The sequence below is a fragment of the Eurypyga helias genome, unplaced genomic scaffold (genome assembly GCF_000690775.1).
Source record: "Eurypyga helias isolate BGI_N326 unplaced genomic scaffold, ASM69077v1 scaffold11945, whole genome shotgun sequence".
NCBI lineage: Eukaryota > Metazoa > Chordata > Aves > Eurypygiformes > Eurypygidae > Eurypyga > Eurypyga helias.
In genome coordinates this window covers 18,370-41,016 of record NW_010250881.1, presented here as the reverse complement: position 1 = coordinate 41,016, position 22,647 = coordinate 18,370, and the positions used below count along the sequence as shown (strand labels likewise).

Genomic DNA, 22,647 nt, shown 5'->3' with positions numbered 1-22,647 from the left:
TTTGGTTAGTAGTGAAAATTAAGAATACTGGAGTTTTTGATTGTCGCTAGGCTTCAAAGTCAACGTGCCAGAGATTCATTCTGCTTTTAGAGCTGCTGTTTCAGGCTCTTTTCAGCACAGCATTGATTTATTCTCCATTCACATTTGAAAGATTTTCTTCACAACCTTTAAGACCCAGAGACTGAATTTATTTTAAATGAAAAATGAGATCCTGGAGCACAAGATGGCATCCACGGAGATAAGTGCCGGGTTGCTGAGCTGGTATGTTCTAGCTGATCTGAATTCCTGACTATAAGACCATCATGACTAATAAGCCAGTATCAAAGCAGATTCACAGCTTGAGCTACAATCTTGTACCCTGGGCTCCCAAGCTGGCTCAGAAATGCATGCTTTAATAACCAATACGTTTCACAGTTCATTTGTGGCAAAAAAAAGTACTTCTTACCAGGCCAGCTTGGGGGACAGAGGGACACTAGACTGAGCAAACTGGGGACAAAACGAACAATTTCCGTGATAACACTCCGATATAACTGTGCCTTATGCAAGAGGCGGAAAAGAGATGCAGCATGAAGTATGAACCCCGTTGCTCTGCTGACTGCTTTAATTGGGATTTGACTGGGAATTTTTTTTTTTACAGCCTTAGTATGTCCCTGTCCATATTCCCCAGTGCCAAAGTTGGATGTGTCTGCAATATTGTGAGCAGGACAAAAGTTGTTTTCTGGTAAATGAAACTGTCCCCCTAGTGTTCCTGGTCTCTGAAGACATAGGCACCGGTGGCAATAATTATGATGGTTCAGTTCTCCGAACAGTATTTCACTCTGCTTTTCCTACTCTTCTCTCCACCTGCCTCCACATCCCTCTCTCTTTGTTTCTCTCTCTCCCTCTTTCTTCATTTTCCCTTTCCGAGGATGGCGAGTGCTGATCCGTTGGGGTAAGCTCTAGTTTTGGATTATTCCTGTTGCGGGACCTGTTGTATCTTGTAGAGAAAGTGTTCATTTGCAGTTTACAAAGACAATGCAGGCTGGTATACTTCAGTGAATGAGGCTTTACAGCAGGAAGAGAGAGAGAGATGTGGGAAGAAGCATTTTTGGTGCTTTTGTGTGTGTTTGTATGCTTTTATGTTGGAGTCACACCCCATATAATTTACTTTTGGGTTCTTTTTTGCTCTCTTGTTTGTCTCTCTGTTTCAATGTCTGTGGGCACAGAGAACTATCCTCAGACACTGTGCAGGTACCAGGAACCTTCTGAGAATTAAACTCCCTTCTCCATTTTGCGCTTTTTGTATCCGCTTGGTACCCTCCCGTTAATTTTGACCCTTATTTATCATTTTTTCTTCTTTTTTTTTAAATGAAGCTGAATACCATCCATGGTATTTAAAAAAAATGCTGGGTATTACCTCTCTTTTTAGTATATATTTTCATAAGAGGTGAACAGATGGCCTTAGAGACAAATATAGCTCCAAAGCTCTTTATTTTCAATAAAGAGGATATAGGTGCAACTAGGAATGCAGGCACGCTTCAAATTAAAGTTCTATTTATAAGTACTTAACGGAAGGAGAATATTTTATTAATAAATTATTTAATAAAAACATTGTAATAGATCACTACAGACTACAGCAAAAGCTTATTGAGAGAGTACATATTAAGAAAGCCAATTAGCACCAGTAACATTTACTTCTCATGTTTGTAGCATGCTTTACTATTCATTAATTCTTGCTAAACCATTTATAAATGGAAATCTAGTATAACTGGCCAATTAAGGAAGGTGGTGCTGTTTAACATCACCCTCTGTGTACGCTGAAAGGAAGAAGAGGTGTGTTACCAACACCTGCGCTCCTTTCTCTGTACTCTTTGTAAGGCTTTCTTACAAGCGGTTGTTACAATGCGTAGAGCTTCTGGCTTAAGCATAATTATTCCCATTAAGAGGTGTTATAGTTAGTGTCATTTGCACAGTTGGGACTGTTAGACAGTGGAGCATCAAAGGTGTTCTATGCATATTCCCTAGGTCAGGGAGCAAGATAGTTCAGTTTGTGCCTTTTGGACACCCAAGAGTACTAGTGATGGAATGCTGTAACATACAGTGCCTGACTGCTCACCTGTTGCATATTGATTCAGGTCATTTTCAGGGGTCTCATACCCTGAAATAAAGGTTAGAATTTTTTGGTTTGAGTGATCAAGCAAAGAGGAGTATCAAATTCCACCCAGTTTATGCTTGAAACAAAGAGGTTGGCTGGTTATTTTGGGAATGACTGTCAAACCTACAAATGGAATCAAAGCAATTCAAAATTTCTAAGGCATTTCACCCAGGGACACAAGTCTGATGCATTACTGCACGCTGCATGCATGCTGCGGGCTCCTCTTCCTGGAAGCATGGCTCCAGCTTGACCAGCGAAAAGGGTATATTCAGCATCCTGGTAAAACTGTGCTATGAAAGCAAGTTCTGCTAGGACTGCAACAAGGTACCAAACTCCCCTTTGATTGTAAGAAAAAATTCTGTGAGATGGTTATTTGAAGAAGCAGCAAATGCCAGATCTGACTCAAATGTTTAATGCTGGCTGTGAAGCCTTTATACGCTACTGGTGTCTAACAGATGCACTGTTTAAAGCACTAGATAATTCATCAGAGTGAAGGGCTATATAGAGGTGCTGTGTGCGTGTGCTGTATGTGTGGTGTGGTTGCTAGGTCAGCTGTGCTTTTCCTTCTTGTACTTCTCTCTGCCTACACCTCAGCAGTGTGAGGCTGCAGCCCTTCAGCTCTTGGAGCTCTCAAGAAATTTTGCAGTTCTCTGAAACAGCTGGAAAGTGGATTCCAGCTCCTCGATTTCACCATTAAGAGACTGCTGGCCTAACATGAATTGGGCCTCGTATGGCTTCCCCTTTGATATCAGCTGGCTAAAACGAGTAAAAAATTACTTTTAAACAGAGGAACTTTTAACTTGGATACTTGGAAGTATCAAAGATTGAATAAGGTGCAAAATAGTCACATCTACAACTACAGCCACACATGCACATTTCATTTCAGTCCTTGGCCTCTCCCTGTCATAGCTCGGATGTCTCCAGATTATTGTCAGTTTAGGAGATGAGAGGAATGGCCTGCAATGGTCTCAGTGCCTACTTGTGTTCTTTGGTTTTTAATTCCTCCGTCCACGTTTGGTAAAACAACTGTGTCACTTTGAAAGAGACTCAAGAATCAACTCTTGGGTCTGTAAATCTGGCAGTTGTTGAGGGAATGCTCTTTACCTGAGCAACCACATTAATTTTTCTGCTTGTATTTTCAACGACGTTTTGGTGGCTTCCATTGCATCAGTGCCCAGGCATACGTACCAGTGTAAACACAGTGCAAAATGGGTCGCACACAATGTTTGTAGTTTCCTAGATTGTTGCATTTAATATTAAGTTATTAGAATAATTGTAGATTTAATACTTCCAATGACATTTAATGCCTGTAGAGACTCTGAGGAGTCACTAATAAATATTAGGAGTTACTAATAAATATTTGCCACTAAATAAACTTAGCTAATAGTTATAGAGATAAGATTATGTCGTATTTTCTCCGCTCCACACATAAGATCATCTAGGGTCTGCCATACTAATGTGCTGCCCGTAGGGCCTCATACTTCCATTTTCTGGTGAGAGGAATAAAACTTTAAATTCTCTCTGTTCTTTCATTACAGCATATCAGCATAATGCAACATTTTCATTGCTTTCTTTTGGCCCTGTCCCAGTTCTGTCCACCTAACTCCAAGATACAGGAGCAGTGCATGTGCTTGGTGTTTTTATTTAACTGAATTCTAGCATGTGTCAGCTAAGATGATCTTGATCAGAGGGACAAATCTGTCAGTTGTTAGCATTTTTGCACTGGAGTATAGGACACACCACTGTACTGGGTCTTCAGAGCCAGCTTGAGAGCTATGTCCCATGTGTAAAGGTAAATTATGGGGGATGTTTTAAATTGAAGATGCAAGGAAGATCTCATTCTGGGTGTCAAATCCCATAGCAGGATTCTCTTGTAAAGGGGAAAAGCTTTGGAAATGTAGAGCTCTCTTTTCACCCAGACACATAAAATTAACCCAGGATTCTTTAAACTTTCTCCACTGCTCCTATATGCAATTTCCAGTGTGGACAAACGAAAACTTGCTATAGGGCCTACTTTACCTCTTACGTATTTTGCATGTAAATCAGCAGCCGAAATAAAGCGTGTTTGATAGCAATCATGTGGATACTGAATGCATTTCCAGGAGGATTTCACACTAACTCTCTCTTCTGTCCCCTACCTCAGGCTCCTAGGCTGGATGAAAACACAGTACACAACAACTCTTTTTCAAATATTGCTTCCCATAAGGAACTGGGAGTTGGGAGGTGGGGTCTGCCGTGTTTTGCCCTCTGGGCGTGTGATTGTTTTTGTAAAAAAATAGGAGGCAATGGGGTTGGGAGGGGAGAATTCAGGACTGTTGGAAACACCTGATTGTAAAGAGGAAATAACAGATTGGAACTTTTAATCAAGTATCCTGGAATTCAGGTGAGTGTCAGAGAGGACTTTCCCACCACAATTAAGAGTTGGTGGGTAGAGGTCCTAGGGGGAGTGTAGCTCCTAAGTAGGTGTTTAACTGCATCTCTGGGCACCTAAATGCCTTCCATGTTTGTCCAAGATAATCTATAGGCTCCTCTTGTAATTTATGGTTTGGAAGAAGCATTTGCTGATGATTCATACAAGGAAGATTTTAAGTAAATGGACTTCCCATATGCACGACACATCTGTGTTGCACTCGGCTACTTCAGTTGTAGGCGAGGCACATAAAATAGCCTTTCAAAAGTGGAGCAGACGGTTCTCCCCTTAAAATAACTTTGCATAAACCTTTATGAGTGCCCCAGATCTTGACAGTACAAATTTAGGTTTAATCTAGTGCGAAAGAATGCCAAGGCTGAACTTCTAGTTTTTGACTACTGTGATGGGCTGAATGCAGCAGGGTACAAGGAAGAACGTAAGTGTAGAGTTTCTGCATAGAATGAGTGCCCCAGACTTTCGTGGTGCAAATTTAGATTTAATCTGGCAACAAAACATGCTAAAATTGGGCTGCTGGGTTTTACCGACTTGCTGTGAGGGACAAACTGCAATGAGATGCAAAGAAAACCATCAGTGAGTAGTTTCTGTGGAGGATACAAATAGAGAGGACAGAACCTGCTGTTGTGATCAGCTGCAGCTTATTCTTTCCTTGGGAATATTTCCTCTTTTGCAGTTCACATATTTTTTTAATAATTCTGCTATTCAATTTTATTTAGTAATATATGTCTGTGAGACCATTTTAGAAATTGTTTTGTTTTATTCTTCTATAACAGTAGAAGAGAGTAAACTGAGAGAGTTTATGGTCTAAATTTGGTTTATATTCCCTTACATGTAAGCTGACATTAACTATCCAACCTGTCTCAATTCTGAATGTATATATGTGTGTGTACACACACACAGACACGTACATATGCACATACACACACGCACTCTGTTTTCCAAGCATCTACAGGATTTTGCCTTTTCGTGTTTGTGACCTGAAGGCAAGTAATTGCTTTCATGACTCTTAGTTTAGATGGAAGATTGGTAGGTTTGCTGTTTGACATGTTGCCTGGTGGTTGTTAAACAACTGGGTTCTTAGCCAAGTCCTCTCCTATAAGATGTTTTAGTCTTCAAGACAAGTCTCTTTCTATTTAAAAAGGGTAGGAAGCAGGTGCCTGTGAGGCTTACTCATTCACAGTCACACTGAGGGGTTTTTTCCCTGCGGGGCAGCCCTCCTCCTGGAAACTTCTGCTGCTGAATCACAAAATGCTAGGGGTTGGGAGGGACCTTTGGAGATCATCTAGTCCAAGTGCCCTGCCTAAGCAGGTTCACCTAGAGCGGGTTGGACAGGAACGCATGAAGTGTTTGTGCATTTGGCCTCTCTGCCCTTTCAGCACATTTAGCATAGCACATTTCTATGTTTTATTGTCGACAGCTGACATTTTTCACAGGTGACCTTTGCTGGAGAGCAGGAGAGCATTACAGTACAGGTGACCTTGTCAGCAAACAGACAGTTTATTCTCCCTTGACTGGCCTCTTTTTGAGGGCACCTGGGCTGTTATCTGGATATTAGTAAAGTCATCGACAATGGCAGAACTTGCTGTCCATAGAGAACACCTGGCTTGTTTAATGTAGCAGCAGGAGACGTGTTAATGTAAGAGCAGAGATGGGAAATCCATCAATGAGAAGATGGAAAGGGTTAAGCCAATGTGAGCCTTGTTTTCAGTCGGAAGTCATCACATGGGAAATGATTGTGCATCTGGGTCATGGAGAATTAGTTTTTTCTTCATATCTGGAAAAACCCCTTACCTTTGTGCCTTGTACACATGGTGCTTTTCCACGTTGCTCATGACAGAGAACATCTCATTCTGTGTCCACCAGCACTGCGCAGAAGAGAATACTCAGCACCAACATGAATGTCTTGACAGTCCTTTTTGAATTCAGCAGTTCAGCTTGCTCAGGTCAGACATAGTAGCTTCCATGTGCTTGATTACAAGGTAACAATTCCCTTAATGAAAAGGGATTAGAGTATCCTCCCTGAGCAACAGCATTTCTTTGTTTTGAGGGTGGGACAACTGATAACTGTGACAGTAGTGAGAGTCGTGTGCTTTTCCAGTGACAGCCTCCCTCCTCCTCCTCACTTCATGCCTGTGCCTGTGGTGGCTGGTGTTCAGGGTTATTACTTGTCCGAGTTTTCTGAGGGCTATCTTCCTTATTGTGTCCATTCAGGTCTCGGTCAATCAGCGGAGCATCGTCTGGGCTCTCCACCAGTCCTCTCAGCAGTCCAAGGGTAAGTGGTGCTGCTTCAAGATCTGTTGATCCAATTCACTCACACATGCTTGATGCTTTTGACATCTGTTGCTGCAGAGCTGTGGCTCTTAGCTGAGATGTTTCGTTTTTTCCTTGGCAGCTTGTAAATTTTCTTGGGTGGTAACGGAAATGTTATTTACAAGTGCAAGCAGAGGATTTCTCATACATGTTCCCTGCACTGTTAGCAAGGATCTCACTGTGCCCCTGCCCTTTTTCAGTCTCATAAGCACATAGAATAACGTTGCTATGACTAAACACTGCCATGTCCAGCTGAGGTGTGTGTACAGCATGGTTTCAGACCAAGTATTGGGAACGGTTTCACAGCTACCTTCAATCAGGTCACAGTAGAGCACCAAACCATGCTGGTTACAACCACCTTAATTGTGTTTCCTTTGGAATAGCTGGTATTAGAAAGTCAGAGAAAATAGATTATACAAATTTGAGGGCTAGCAAATTTAAAAGGAAAGTAAGAAGTTGACTAATTAAGAGGAGAAAAGAACACGCAAACCTCTATAAATAAGGTACGTTCACATGCCCTTATTCACTATACAGTCAGCTAAATACCGATGCTCAACTAACACCTATACTCAGCTAGTACAAAACGTGCTTGCTAGTACATCTGCTGCAAAGTTAGTACAGTCTGAGTGCCATGGCAGAGGCCTCCCTCTCCTTGGTAATCCTGTAGGGGTAAGAGTGAGCATTCCTAGTGTATGACAAGGTCAGCGTAGTCACTTCACGACTGCAGTCCTTACAGAAGGCTAGACCTCATCAAGGAGTCTGTAGGGCTGTGGCAATCCATGTTACTTAATTGTCTGCCCCAGAGTCATTGAAGGATTTCTCTATACTTTTCATGCTGGATGGCATCCCCCATTGGAAATGGATATATTTCATGTCTTAGGGTATGGATACACCTATGGATCTGCCCTTAGGTCTATGATGATAGCATCAGTATTCCAAGCATTTAAAACTCTAAATCCCCAGTAACACTGTGTGTAATTCTCATGCATAAAGACACACTGTCGGATGTAAATTTATAGGCTAGCAAAGCTTCCAACTCCTTTCTTGGCTGCGTCATTTTCTAAAACCTATTCTGTGTTCCCATCAATTGGTACCTCATTTTGCAACTGGTAAAATGTGTTTGTGGTCTCCTCTGCATCTCTAATGTGCCAGGAACCAGTGAAAATCCATTTCCTTGTTTCTGCACTCAGACTTCTGGATGTCAGTGAAACGAAGCAGAGGTCTGAGAACTCTTATGCCACTACAAAATGTACTGGAAAAGAGCATGGAAACAGTTTTGTGCATAAAATAAGCATCCAGTGCAGCAAACCTAAATCTTGTTCTCATTAATTGATCTCTTGGGATAAACTTCTGACATCTCAGTAGGACTACATCAAAGAATAAGGATGACAAGATCTGTTCTATAGTTGCTGTATCTCACCATTATTACTTAACAGGCAGTTGGTTAAATAGTCTTCAAAGGGCTTTAGCAACCAGATGGCGTTTTCAACAGATCATAATGGTATTAAGGCAGATCAAATTTGAGGCTTAAGAGGAAATGTTGGAATATAAATAATATTTTTTAAACATCCTTAGCTATGCTTCTAATTGCACCTTCGATTACTGAAAAAGAACATACTTTAAAAGGCAAACACACATTTCAATACGTGCACTGCTTAGGCTCAGTGCTACGAGGAGTTGAATTTGGCGGCAGCTAAGAGTTCTTAAATCTCACAAGATCTTGCAGATGGTGTTCCCCATTGCACCAGCTGAAATACAGACCTTAGCTTGATCTTTATTTCATGACTAAAAATGTGGCAATTATGGGTGCCCCTTCAAAATCGTAATGGCTTAAGGGGTGTTGAATTTGACTTTATTTCTTTCAAATTTGTTTATCAAACTATCATACACATAAGATACAAAAATTGCAAGGAAACATCTGCAGTCAACAATCTCTGACTTTTATCCATTGGTGTCATTTGCAAATGGTTAACAGTCAGATGCTGATAGTGACTTCCATAAATTAACCGCTTTCCTCATCTTCCTGTTCATTCTCTGTGGTGTTCAGAATTTACCCACATCGAGGACTTTAGTTTAACTTTACAATCCTAATAATAATACAAATTTTTTGATGGAGTTAGTGATCTAACCCTAAGTTCTTTAAAGTAACTTTGATGCAAATTATTTTAGGAATTAAGTCTTAAGAACATTTCTGCATTTTTAAAAAATGGCAACAGTGTGCTAATCCATCAAACCCAGAAAATAAACTCACTAGTAAGTGTGCTTACCTGGAACTCGGATTTGAGGATGTTTACATGTACATTATATGTCTGGACATGCTTCATTACAGTTTTTAGGTGTTAAGGTGATAATAATAATAGTAACGGTGATAAATAATTTATAAGATGTAATAAATTATAGAAATCATAATTTGAGTGCAGACAAAAGCTAAAGATCTTGAGTAGTGATTTCTGTTTTTACAATTCTGCCTGTACTTGTAATCTAAGGTGTCAACAGCAGTGTTTTGTAAGGACATTCATTTTGGTTTAAATGTGATTTTAACTTGCTAATATCCCTTTAAAAGGCTTCTATCCTCCCAAGTCTGTGTATTGCTGTTTGCTGTTGACATATGAATGGCTTCCCAAAATGCCTCTAACATGTGTAAACGTTCTTGTTTTGGGGGAAAAAAAAAAATCCAACATAATCCCATTTTGATAACTCAGTGATGGATTATGAATTTTGGTTGTCTTTTTCTTTTTAAACTGTGTCTTAGAAAACAATGACTCACCCCACCCCCTCCATAGAATTGGGACTTAATGGCAAATATTGCTGTGACTTTATGACAGAAATTCTGATTATCAAGCTATCCTCCTATGCAATGAGGGATGTTGCAGGAGAAGCATAAAGTCTGATGGGAAGTGTCATCTCTTCCCAGATAAACAAATTTGCCAGGCCTCTCTGAAGTTTTTGTTGTAGCTGTTTACAAGTCAAACACCAACCTGAGTTCATATTTTTCTCGTGGTGGTGTCTGCTCCAAAGCCTCCAAGTGACTGCTGAGCACTTTAACCTTCCAAGCCAGGGGAGGAGAATGGATGCCCACATGGCATCGCTCGCCCTTTTCCCCCTCTTTCTGCAAGCGGGGTGTGCATTAGCCAGACTCAGGGGTAAAAGGAAGGAAAGAGGTTCTGACTGGTGTGTGCAGTAACCTGTGTGTATCGCCTACCACTCTGTATGTATCACACACCTGTGAGCTTCATCTCTCTGCTGGGTTTGCATATGGGCACTTGGAGCTGAAAGAGGTGGTCCCATTCTTGGCACATCTCAATTCGTCTGTGGCTTGAGTGGTTCTTCTTCCCCTTCCTCACCTCCCTACAGCATCGTGCTTCTCTCACTGCAGGGCAATCAGAACAATCCCAGAGAGATGGCATTTCTCTCTTCTTTTTTCTTGGTTACTTTCTTTCATTTTGGTTTGATTTTTTTTTTTAACTTTTCCTTTGTTTTACTTTTCTTTCTGTTGTTTTCCTTTGCTGACACGTGGTTGGTTAATATGATGAAGCCTGTTATGACACTGTTGTTCTTGCTGCTGCCGCTGCTGCTGTTGTTGATTATGCTGTGTTCCCAGCTAACTGCATGTCTTTTTTTTGTTTTTTGTTTGTTTGTTCGTTTTTGTTTCTTTGCAAAATCCCTCCCCCCCACTACCCCTCACCTCCATCTCCTGTGTCTCTTTGTGACATGGTGCATCTTTGTGACTCGGATGGATTTTATTCTGACTTTCCTTTCTCTGCTCGCCCGCTCTATGCGTATTTCACTGTTTTTGATATGCATGGACACTCTGCGTCTGTCTCGTAGCCTATCAGAAAGTTCTTCATCCCCCCTCAGACCTCCGACCTCCCTTTCTCTCCCCGACCCCAAGTCTCCTTGGACCCTGATGCTTGTAGGAACGCCTCCAGGCCTGGACATGTACTCCAACCAAAGCCAGCACTTCAGCCCAACCCAAAGACGCAGACTTTGCCATCCAAGAGCAAATTGGCCGAAAAACCACTCCAGTCTACTAAATCCAACCCACTTCCTACCAGCAATGCCATCGCCCCCTCTTCCCAGAACACCCCTGTGCAGAATGCTCAGGGCCGCTCGCCTGCTGCCGGCTTTAACCCACAGCTGGCTGTTCCTAAAGTGCAGACCAACCCTATGTCTCCTGTTAGATTGCTCCCTTCTAGTACTGACCCAAGCACCAAATCTATCCCCATCATACAGGTCACCCCTCACCCCTCTCCAAGGGGAAGTCCCCTCCCTACCCCCAAGGGGACACCTGTCCATACGCCAAAGGAGAGCCCAGCAGGCACACCCAACCCAACACCACCATCCAGCCCCAGCATTGGAGGAATGCCATGGAGGACACGGCTCAACTCAATCAAGAATAGTTTCCTGGGGTCTCCTCGCTTCCATCGCCGGAAATTGCAAGGTGAGTACTCACCCAGACGTGCAGGGTGGTTCTGGTTTGGGCAGGCATTCGGCAGTGAGTTGATAACTCTCTGTGGCTCTGCAAATTTCATATACTGAGGACTGAATATTGATATTGAAAATGATAGTGTCAGCCAGCCCTAATCCAGGACACATGTGAGCAGGCTCTGTCATGCCACTGCATCTGTTCCAACAGCATCTCCTGAGCCCTCTTCATGCTGTAGCTATACAGCTCTTACTATCCCTGTTGTGGCATTTAGAACACAAGAAAATTTTATCTTCACCTTCTCCACTTGTTTTGTCAGCAAACCTAGAGCTCTGCCAGTTCCCCTATGGCTGTGCTTCGCTGCCTTTCCAGAGCCACAGGCTGAGCCTTCTCCTGAAAAAAAGATAGCCAGTGGCAATAGGCTGAAATTGTCCTTCTGAAGCACAGCTTGTTTGATCTTGTTTAATGCTTTTTTTACCTCCTTTGGTAATTGGTGTAGAAGTCTCCTTAATACAATCAGTGGCTTCCTATCTGCTGGCCGTTTTCAGAGTTTCTAGAGTGTTGAGATGTGCAGAATTTTCTTCTTCAAGCTCCAGGTGGCTTTTTGCATTCAGGCAAAGGGCACCCAAAGTCACATGCATTATCCTTAGATGTCAGCAGCAGCTTTCCCAACACCCTGTGGTTTTACAGAGTGCTGGGATGTGATCCCATGGGAAAGGAGGCTTACAGCCATGAGTCTGAACCAGCAACCACTGAAGCCAGTGCAAGATTACATAATGATTTAAGGAAGGGTTGAGTGAGCCTTTAAATGCAGAATTTGATTAGATACAGTGATCTAGAGACATATGACCAATGTTAAAATGTCATAACTAGTCTGCAGAGACAGTGGGCAAATGCAAGAGGGTGTAATGCCAGAATTGTTTCATTGATATACAAGCAGAAAATGGAAGGTGTACTGAATCATCAATTTCTTTTCTCCCTCCCTCTCTTTGGCTGTGCGTGCATGGACAGTACCTACACCAGAGGAGATGTCTAATTTAACCCCAGAATCATCCCCAGAGTAAGTAATTTGCCAGTACACTACTTCTTTTCCACCACCACCTGGCCTGAACATCATAGGGTGATATATTCCTGTTCTGGATCAATATCTGACTGTAACCTGTTAGCCTGTGAGTGGGATTGAGATGTGAAATTGTTCTTCGGCTAAGGATCTTGGATAACATCTATTTCTCAGTAATGGCAGTGGGGTCAGCAGGTGATGAAACAGTATCCCGGTAACCACCTTATTTTAGAATCATAGAATAGTTGGGGTTGGAAGGAACCTTTAAAGGTCATCTAGTCCAATGCCCCTGCATGAGCAGGGCCATCTTCAACTAGATCAGGTTGCTCAGAGCCCTGTCCAACATGATCTTGAGTGTTTCCAGGCATGGGGCACCTACCATCTCTCTGGGTAACCTATGCCAGTGTTTCACCACCCTCATCATAAAAATTTCTTCCTTACATCTAGTCTAAATCTACTCTCTTTAGTATAAAACCATTACCCCTTATCCTATAGCAAGAGGCCCTGCTAAAAAGTTCGTCCCTATCTTTCTCACAGGCTCCCTTCAGGTACTGGAAGGCTGCAGTAGGGTGTCCCCAGAGCCTTGTCTTCTCCAGGCTGAATAACCACAACTTTCTTGGCCTGTTCTCATAGGAGAGGTGCTCTATCCCTCTTTTGTGGCCTTCCTGTGGACCTGCTCCAACAATTTCATGTCTTTCTTGTGCTGAGAGTCCCAGAGCTGGATGCAGTACTCCAGGTGGGGTCTCACCAGAGCGGAGTAGAGGGGCAGAATCACCTCCCTCAGTATGCTGGCCACGCTTCTTGTGATGCTTTCGATGCAGCCCAGGATGAGGTTGGCCTTCTGAGCTCTGAGCATGTGTTGCCAGCTCATGTCCAGCATTTCATCCACCAGTACCGCCAGGTCCTTCTCCTCAGGGCTGCTCTCAATCCCATCATTCCACAGCCTGTATTGATACTGCACGTTGCCCCACCCCATGTGCAGGACCTTGCACTTGGTGACCCTCATGAGGTTCATGTGGGCCCACTTCTTGTTCTCATGTCTGGCTAAGTTTACTGCGTTTGTAACATGCTCTCTCTCTCTTATTTGGTTGTCAAGCAGATCACTCTTGGGGAGTGGCGAGAATAATCAGTGGCTTATGCTGGCATTAATTATGCACTAAAAAGTCTTCCTCTTAGTACAAGAAAGTTTGCATCATCAGGTTAACATGTGGAAGCCTCTGCTAAGATAAATCAGAGGAATCTTTGGCTGCAGTATTAAACACAGTGTTAATTCTGGGCAGCAGCCGTGGGACACGCAGAAGCTGTTTCATATTCACCAGTCTCATTCCTAAAAGTCAGCGTACATTTCAACCGTTTCACTGCACAGATGTGCGTCACTGCACGACAGGTTTGGAAGTCCCTGCCAGAGAGTGCTGCTCCAAACACTTCCTAATATATGCAACAGATGCCAAATTATTCCTTTTTATTTTTGCAGCTTGTATTTGTACACCCAATGCCCATAGATTTACCCTGCCAACCAAGGCAATTTGGTCTTTTGTCAAGATACTTGTGTGAAATATTCATGATTTGTAGATGGAAATTTTGGGCCCAAAGTTTTGTAATTGGTGACAATGGAAATTCCTTAATAACTTTCCCCAGACTGGCATTTATCTAGCATAAGATGGGTACTCTATATACAATGCTGCAGAATGGAGAGGAGTAGGGAATAGTAAAGGTTACTAAAAGAAATCCAGGAAGAAAAATGGAATAAATTGTGTTTTCAACACTTATGAGCATCTACTAGAAGGCATGACAGAATTTCATATAATGAATGCATCCTTATCAAAGAAATATAGGATACTCTCATCTCAAATGTTTTTAAGGCTATTAAAGCAGAAAACCTTCAGAATTAAATCTCCTCCTCTCCTCTCCTCTCCCTCTCCCTCTCCCTCTCCCCTCCTCTCCTCTCCATACAGATATGTTGGTGGAAGTTTTTCTGTTAATTTATTGCTTTCTCTGCTTCCCACTCGCTCTTTAAAAGCTGGTACAAAGAAGTAGTGCCTGTCATTTGAGGCAGTTTGGATGCAAGTCAAAGCCTAAGGCCCTTTTTTCTTTTTCTGTATAATTGCCAAATTAATGAGTTCAATTGGGCTAAACCCTGCAGTAAACATAATAAAAGTCATAAAAAATAATGAACTGGATTATATTTTAACGATAGATGTCTTCTTGCTCAGTGCCCACTTCCACATGTCTGATTTTTCTAGTATTTTCTTCATTTCTGTAAGAAATAAGATATCCTTATCAAAAGCTGTATTGACCTCATGGGTTGAGAGATAAAAATACATGTCCTTGCTCTGGTAAAGCATTCTTTAATGACTGCCATTCATTTAACAAACCTGATGATTAGGTAATACTCTTTGACATGTCTGGGTAATGCTTTTCTTTCTCCTATGGAAAAGTCCTAGAAAATGGGTTAGGGATGACATTTAAAGAGTCATAGCTCCAGCTGCTTAAAGCCTGCAAAGCTCCATTTGGTTGAGTAGAAATGCTGTTATTTGTGCCAGGTAGGTAAACCTCTGGAGGTTATAGATCCGTGTGCTCAGGGACAGATAGGGAGGACAGTGAGGCTCTCCAGAAGGCGATGCAGTGAGAAACTCCAAAAGTAGGAAAAGGAACACCATTATAGCAGTGATAATTCAGTGTGAAGTAATAAAGCACCAGCCTCCATTTTCATGCTAATCTATTTGCATTTTCATCAACTGGACACCTGATTAGATTCCCTAGAGTAATCTACATACCCAGCCTCCCACCAATATCTCCTATCTCCCTCCCCCTTAGGAGGTTTGCCATGACAAGAGAAGATTGTTAATTTTAAGTACATTTTTTACTGCTTACAGCCTGATCTTGTGAGATCCCAGAGCATCTCATTCAGGGTGCTGAGGATCCTTGATGCATACCCACTTTAACCTGTTAGTAGCACTTAACACCCTCTAAGAGGAGAGGAACCTTTATTGTGTGATTTTACTCCAAAGCTGCCCCCTCTTCTTCAGTGGGCCTGTTCCTTGGGTGTATGAGCACAGATAGTTCTGCCTGTTTTGAGGAGAAAAGCCAAGGCATGTGTGCTGTGTCTTGATTCTGTTCATTCCAGAAACAGGAAAGGCCGCTGGCATCTATTCCATCTTATGCGACACCAGCAAAATTATTTAGTGAATTCCAGTGATTTACAAGCTGGAGCGTAGCCCAGGGTATCAGTGAATCTTCCGGAGTCAGTATTACTGGTGATAACCTTGCTGAAGAAAAAAGCCCAGCTGGACTCTGGAGACTCCGGACCAAGTTTCCAGGCGGAACAGGAGAATAACTCCCTATGTTCTGGGGTCCTTTTAACCTGTGCTTGTTAAGAGACCTATGAATGAAGAGCCAACAAAACTATTAATGAAAATACAAAAGTGAAAAGCCATATGTTAATGTGGCAAGCCTGCAGTTAAAGATGCACACTTTTTCCAGGCCCAGCTTCCATGTGTGACTGGGCCCCTGGAGTCCATATAGCCAACCCCGGTTCAGTTTGTGGTACATGCAAACCTAAGACATCCAGCCGTTTTAGATGGATAAGCAGGTGCTAATTTACTAATGAGCATAGACCCTTTACATGCAGGGAGCTATTGCCCCAGCTCTCCAGGGGCTTGCAGTGTTGTTATGGTGTGTGTGAGACACATGAGCTAATTAGTATGTAATTTCCTTTCACACTCTAACCCTGGCTCCTTAACGACCCATTTAAATGAGAGGCCCTTTCTCTTTACTGCTCCCTATGCTAATCTCTGGCTCACTGGCTTAGTTACAGCTGCCTATGAATATTTTAGGGAGTAACGGTTTTCCAGCCCACTTTAATTGAGTGGGGGGCACTGGTTTACCAAATTTCAAGTGAATTTTCTGTACCCTTATTTTTGGTTGCCTGCAGTAAGTAGAAGCAAATGATTATTTGCACAGCTGAGCTGTTTTCCAGTTGTGGTCTTTCTACTGCGTGCATTAAATGGGCAGTGAGACGACAGTTGTGTGATTCGTGGAGCACTCTGGAATGGGGATTGAGTGCAAATTGCTGGACACTGCTGTGGTCAAGCTTTGTTCTTCATCCTGAAGGTCTAGACTTCAAATTAGTTTCCTAGTTTGCTCTTCTCTCTTCTAGGCGTTGCCTTTCCTTATTCTGCCTCAGTCTGAGTCTTTGCCACACAAGGCGAATCTACTAATAACTCTCTCCAGCTGTTTATTGCTTTGCTGGAAAGCTGATGTATGGTAATCCATTTGCAGATGACTATCCTTGTCTGGAGAGGTTGTCTTCTTCCACTGAGTGGTCAATGTCCACCTTTCCACAAGTGAAAGCCTATTGCTTGCCATACTGCAAACTGGACTTCTCATGGCATCGTAAAGTAACCTGTGGAGGAAAAATACGGCAGTCTTATGGTGGCAGGTCTTTTCATTTCTGATGTTTTCATGCTCAATTTTTCCCTACTAGAATATGGCTGATTTCAGTTGAATTTTCCCTGGGTTTAGGTTCATCCAGCAGTTCTTTGGCTGTATCTCATGGCTAACAGCATCTTCTGTCCCCTCAAAACCACAGCGGTCAGAGTGCTGCCTTCAAGTTCTGTGTCGTGTCCCCCAGTAACATTCATATCACTACATTTTTCCTCTAGCGGCTTTAACTTAAAAGGCAATATCCACAAAGTGCATTGAGATGGTGAAACAATAAGCAAAATCAAATATTTGCTGATATGATCAGCGTAAAAAACCAGAGCAATTTCATTTTATGATGCTGAAAGGAACTATGAAGCTGGACTGCTATCAGTGGAAAGCCTGGACTGTGTTTTGCATGGTGTTCTTACCTTCTCTCCTAGTACTGAAAACTCATTCCTTTGTAGGATGGCCAGAGTTCACTCATTATTATATAGACACCCTGGATGGGACTAGTGAATGGGACAGTCTTTGTCCTGTCCCTCTGCACAGGAGTGGATTTCACTCACTGACAGTTCACAGGTCCAGTGAAACCTACAGCTTGCTCTAAAAAGCAAGATCCTGTGATTGTACTGTCAGCCCAACAGGACACCTTCAGAAAAGGAACTTTCCAAGTCTTAGAACACCAAAGGGGTTGAAACTGGGTGGGAAGCAACTGAAATCCCTGTGTTACCAGCATCTGCATATTGTCACAAGAAATTGAGACATCCCTGAAGACAAACCAGAAGCGTGTCCCCTGTCTTATGTGCACCCCATATATGCAGTATTAATTGGTATATTGTCTCAGTCAAGAGTTACCATTGCTCCTGATTTTTCATTGTCGGTCATAAATGCTGCCAGACTCACACTGTGTGTTCCATCATTTTAAAAGTTTCTACTAAGTGAAATGTTGTTCTGGATGTTTTCTCACACTGTTTTTCACTTAGTGTCAGTAATATTATCACACGTGGAGTGTTATCGAAACTTCCTTGTGTGGTTTTTGACATTTTTCTAGCTGAGGGTATGTAAGTAATAGTGCTCAATATTCTAAATTATCTCTTTCTTTTTCTCATGTCAGGCTTGCCAAAAAATCCTGGTTCGGTAACTTCATCAACCTGGAGAAAGAAGAACAGATTTTTGTGGTCATTAAGGACAAACCACTAAGCTCCATTAAGGCTGATATTGTCCACGCTTTCCTCTCAGTAAGTCGCACCAGCTGCCTCTTGGAGGCATTGCTTACCGGTCAGTTCCAGGACTCTGTGCCATATGGTACTGGGCAGGGCCCCTGCTCCTTCAAATGCATCCTCTGTGAATTTAATTTACGTGGCCTGTTGATTCAGGCCTCCACTGGGCTCTGTCTGAATTTCTAACTGTACATAATACTCTAAGGTGAGAAAAATATTTCAGCCTTCTTGAAAGGTTCTCCAGGTTGCCAGTGTATGGAATATCAGCAGTTAGAGCACACTGATGGTGCAGTATCAGAGGGAAGTTATCATTTTTTCCTACATAAAGTCCTTATTCTCACTATCTACAAGTACCAATGAATTAAAAATCAGTAAGAGTAATTTGAGAGATTTTTCAATTCAAGGTAGTTGACAACATAATTAGACTTTTTTTTCAATAGAATTAAGAGAAGATGACTTAATTTATTGTATCATTTGTTGAATTTATATTGTTTTCCACAAAATGCTGCACTCCTTTATAGTCTCTATCATGCTGCAATTAATTCCTTAAAAAAAACCCACAGGCATAATCTTTTTAACTGTACCAGCATACAAGGAGTGAGTGCAGTGTAGTAGCATGCATCAGCCACCGTCTTGGGTTGGTTTGAAGCAGCCATTTACCATTTCCATGGTTTAGCTGTGCTTGTGGGTTTATTTTGTGGCATAGTGTGCACCACTGTCTATGTGGATGACCCTGTGCATACCCCACGTGTGTGGGTTGAGATGTGATGTAGGGATTTGTGTGCAAACCCTATGAATCATCTCTTACAGCCAACTTCAAATTTAAATGCATTGTCACAGCCTGCTAAGGAAGTCCCTAAGATCAGCTTCTCAAAAAACTCCTCTTCATTTTTCCTTCCCTATTAGAGGCCAGATTTCCAAGTGATTTGGGTTTGTTTGCTTATTTAATCTGGTCCTTTATAAAGCAGTAAATAGATTGTGTGTATGCTAAATGAACTGTGAATGGTAACTGCTTGCAAATCAGGCAGTTAGGAAAATCTACTGTGGGTCTGAAGATACAGGTACTGGCTGACACCAGAAAGATGCTCAGAGTTCTTTTACGTGTTGATAGGAGTTGTGGTTTGGGTACATTATTTGCAGGCCTGTGGATATCCCAGGCACTTGTCTCTCTGCTCTGTGTCTTGATGTCTATTTGATATGATAAAATCACCAAATAATTGAGGTTGGAAGGCACTTCAGGAGCTCTCCTGTTCAGAACAGGATCAGATATGAGATCAGACCAGGTTGTTCAGGTGTTTTTTTACATCGAGTCTTATATACCACTGATTTATCTGCCCCTTCCCTTAATATCAGTTCTTCATTTAGCAAAAAGCATTTCTTAAAACTGAGATGAGTAGGAAAAGAAAGACTGAGTGTATGAAGTTGAGCAACATGTGTAATTATAAGCATACTGGGTATTCCACCAATATTCAACCTTTACATATAGGTCAGCCCTCTAAGGAGCGGTGCATTCTTCTGGGATGCCAAACATCCTACACTGTCACTGATTTCACAAGAGCACTCTGTACATTACAAGGAAATGCAGCAAATCTTATCCACACTGGAAATACATATTGTACTAAATTGAATTTTGTGATTTTGTTCCCTTTGTGGTCTGGTTCTACTATCTTCTTCTCCCAACCCGTTTCAGATTCCAAGCCTCAGTCACAGTGTCATCTCACAGACAAGTTTCCGTGCAGAATATAAGTCCACAGGAGGTCCTGCTGTCTTCCAGAAGCCAGTGAAGTTCCAGGTGGACATAACATACACAGAAGGGGGAGAGGCGCAGAAGGAGAATGGGATTTATTCTGTCACTTTCACACTCTTATCAGGTAACCAAGGAAGAACTGTAAAATGGGTGCAAGCTGGCTTTGACCTTGCTGATACACAGGCCTGCAAAGAGGCTTCTGCCAGGGGAAAGAATATAAGTCTTGACCTCAGGGGAGAATTCAGACTGGGGCAAGGAGAACATGGGTTAAAAAAAATGCTGTTGGTAGTGATGGAAATTGTGGGAGGGAAAAAGATTTCCAAAGAGGTGAAGTTGCCACCACCATGATCAGTGCTAAAATGGTTGAAGTATCTCCCTGTAGTGTCTCCTGGTTCCACTCAAAGATCTCAGTGTCTCAGCTGGTCACTGAGGCCACTGGTTTCTTTCTTCTAACAGAAATATGCTTTCACCGTTTGCTTCTGGATGGCCACATGCTCCCCACAGGGGTTCAGACAAACAAGCAAGCAGACAAGCCCCACCTTTTCTGTCCTTACAAAAGCTGCCCAGAAGCCATCCTTCCTTAACGTGGGGACTGCATAATAGTGCCTCAAAGCTGTGCCTTCGGCTGAAGGGCAGATGTACTGTCAGTACACTCTTGGGGACAAGACTGAAGGGAAGATGCTTGTGATCCTTCCCCTCCAGCCTGGGTTGTATGAGGATTCAGCTCCCACTCCTCTCACAGCCATTTGTGCCTCTTTTCTCCTCACAGGTCCAAGCCGTCGTTTTAAGAGGGTAGTAGAAACCATTCAGGCACAGTTGTTAAGCACACATGACCAGCCTTCAGTGCAGCAGTTATCAGGTAAGTAGTTTCTACTGTTGAGCACCTTGCTTCAGCAGGGACAGGGAGGTGAAGTGCCTCTCAGTACCAGGAGGCTGAGGGAGGCCATCCCTCTCATTACAGCAAGAAACGAGCTCCATTCAGACAGAGCAGCAACTCCCTGCACCCACCCTACTCCTCCTTCTCTCATTCCAACGCCAGTGCTCCCAGCGCATTCCCCAGTTGAACAGCTTCTGCCCTCCTCCCGCCCAAAGAGCCATTTGCCCACTTCTCCATCAAAAGCTGCATCATCAATAGATCTTCCAAATTTTCTCAGGCTCCAAAACCTCCCAGAACAGAGAGATTCTCTAGAAAAGAATGAGAGAGACCTGATTTTCAAACATTCCAGGCATGCTTTAGATCCTTCCAGCTTCAGAGGTTCCCAGAACAAAGTTGAGAGCTACTTGTAACTCAGCCATTAACAGCAGTATTTACAGATGGTCAGAAGGTGGCTAATAGTTTCCAGTAACATGGTCAAGTTCTTGGCTCAATACTGGGGTAGCACAAATCATATACTGAGGTTATGCAGAAGCTATATGTTACCTATTTTTTAAGTAAATTTCAATTCCTCGTGGTGGTTAAGAAGGTCTTATGCGTGTGACCCTGTGCAATGGCATCAATCTGAATCCACAGGCAGCCCGAACTGATAACACAGAAACTGGCCTCATCCCACCAATACGTTGCAGATGTTCACGCTGAACGCTAGTGGTGACACACACACACAAATACCAGTCTGAACTCTTCTGTCCTTTAAGAGGACAGAACAAAGGAGAAGGTGAAAATTGAGAACTTCAGGAAGCTTAGCTATTGGGAATGCTTCAAGATAGGAAAAATGGGAAGAAGCAGAAAGAATGTACAGACACAGGGAAGAAATAGGAGCAAGGCAGAGAGCAGAGGCTGCAGGGAGAAGACAAAGAGGCAGGAGGAGTGGGAAGAATTTTCCCATTGTATGATGATGAAAAGGTAGTTTCTAAATGTTACACATAAGAGCCAAATTCTTTGCTTGATAAAGGCAAACCATCCAAGACAAGAGTGGAGGAATGAAGTCAGCGTTGCATCCTGCGGTTAAGTCCCAGATGTCCTGGCTGATGGCACATATGGGTTACATCCTTCTGGTCTAACAGTGTGGCTTTAACAGCTGAAATAAAAATAACTCCTCTAGAAGGGTGTATGCTCACTAGATGACAGAGAAGTCGGATCAGTTCAGGAAATATTATTTTCCATTTTGCTTTTGCCCTCCAGCACTGCCTGACCTTCTGCACATTGCAAGGGTGCCCAGCACACGGGTCATTCTGTTAGGGAACAGGAAAGGTGAGGATACTAGAACTAGAGTTGATTGAGGTTTTTGCTGTCTGGACTTTTGAAATTCAGACAGACTCAAGGAAGCAGCCAGGATTTTCTGCCAGCCCTTCCTCTTGAGAAATGCTGGGGTCAAGTGGGAGTGCATCCTTTGAGCCTAGTTCATATTACTCCTGCTGTGTGAACAGTGTTCCAGCATTCCTTGTTTCTTAGGGAAATAAGTGTACGATTGCTTTCTGGTGAGTAAAAAAACTGTTGAAAAAGTAAATAACACAGTCATCTCTCTTAACTTCTTCACCCTAGTATGTGCTAGCTACTGAGGCTCTCTAGAAAGACTGTTGCACACTTGCATGTGAAGCAGAGTATCTCCCTAAGAAAGTCGTATTATATCAGGAATAAAACCCATTCATCTGACTAAGGCTTAGGGAGTTGTTTAGGGAAAGCTGTGTTGTGAGAAATGTATCTGACTTAGAGTTTTGCTCTGGTTCTGGAATGGAGAAATCATATTATAGACACAGAAGCTCTTTCTACTGCCTCAGGCTACATGAGAGCATGTTGTTCTAGCAGAGAAAACCTAGCCTGATCTTTAACACCAGAGTGGAACGGATAACTCCATACGGAGCAAAACCAAAATGAATGGTCTCTTGAAACTTAAAAATGAGAATTCCCTCAGCCAGCGAGTTATCCAGGCAAAACGGTTGGACTCCATGATCTTAATGGT

General features: G+C 42.6%; 1 protein-coding gene across 3 annotated transcripts in view; it reads left to right on the top strand.

Moving 5' to 3' along the window:
- The window catches only part of LOC104509774 (serine/threonine-protein kinase BRSK2), a 151,222-nt gene that overhangs the window by 110,206 nt on the left and 18,369 nt on the right, over window positions 1–22,647 (top strand). For all 3 annotated transcript variants that reach the window (XM_010151824.1, XM_010151826.1, XM_010151825.1), the window contains exons 12-17: window positions 6,774–6,834; window positions 11,106–11,313; window positions 12,310–12,358; window positions 17,898–18,021; window positions 19,694–19,874; window positions 20,520–20,609. In XM_010151824.1, the coding sequence (XP_010150126.1) occupies window positions 6,774–6,834; window positions 11,106–11,313; window positions 12,310–12,358; window positions 17,898–18,021; window positions 19,694–19,874; window positions 20,520–20,609 (713 nt within the window). The remainder of the gene's footprint in view (window positions 1–6,773; window positions 6,835–11,105; window positions 11,314–12,309; window positions 12,359–17,897; window positions 18,022–19,693; window positions 19,875–20,519; window positions 20,610–22,647) is intronic.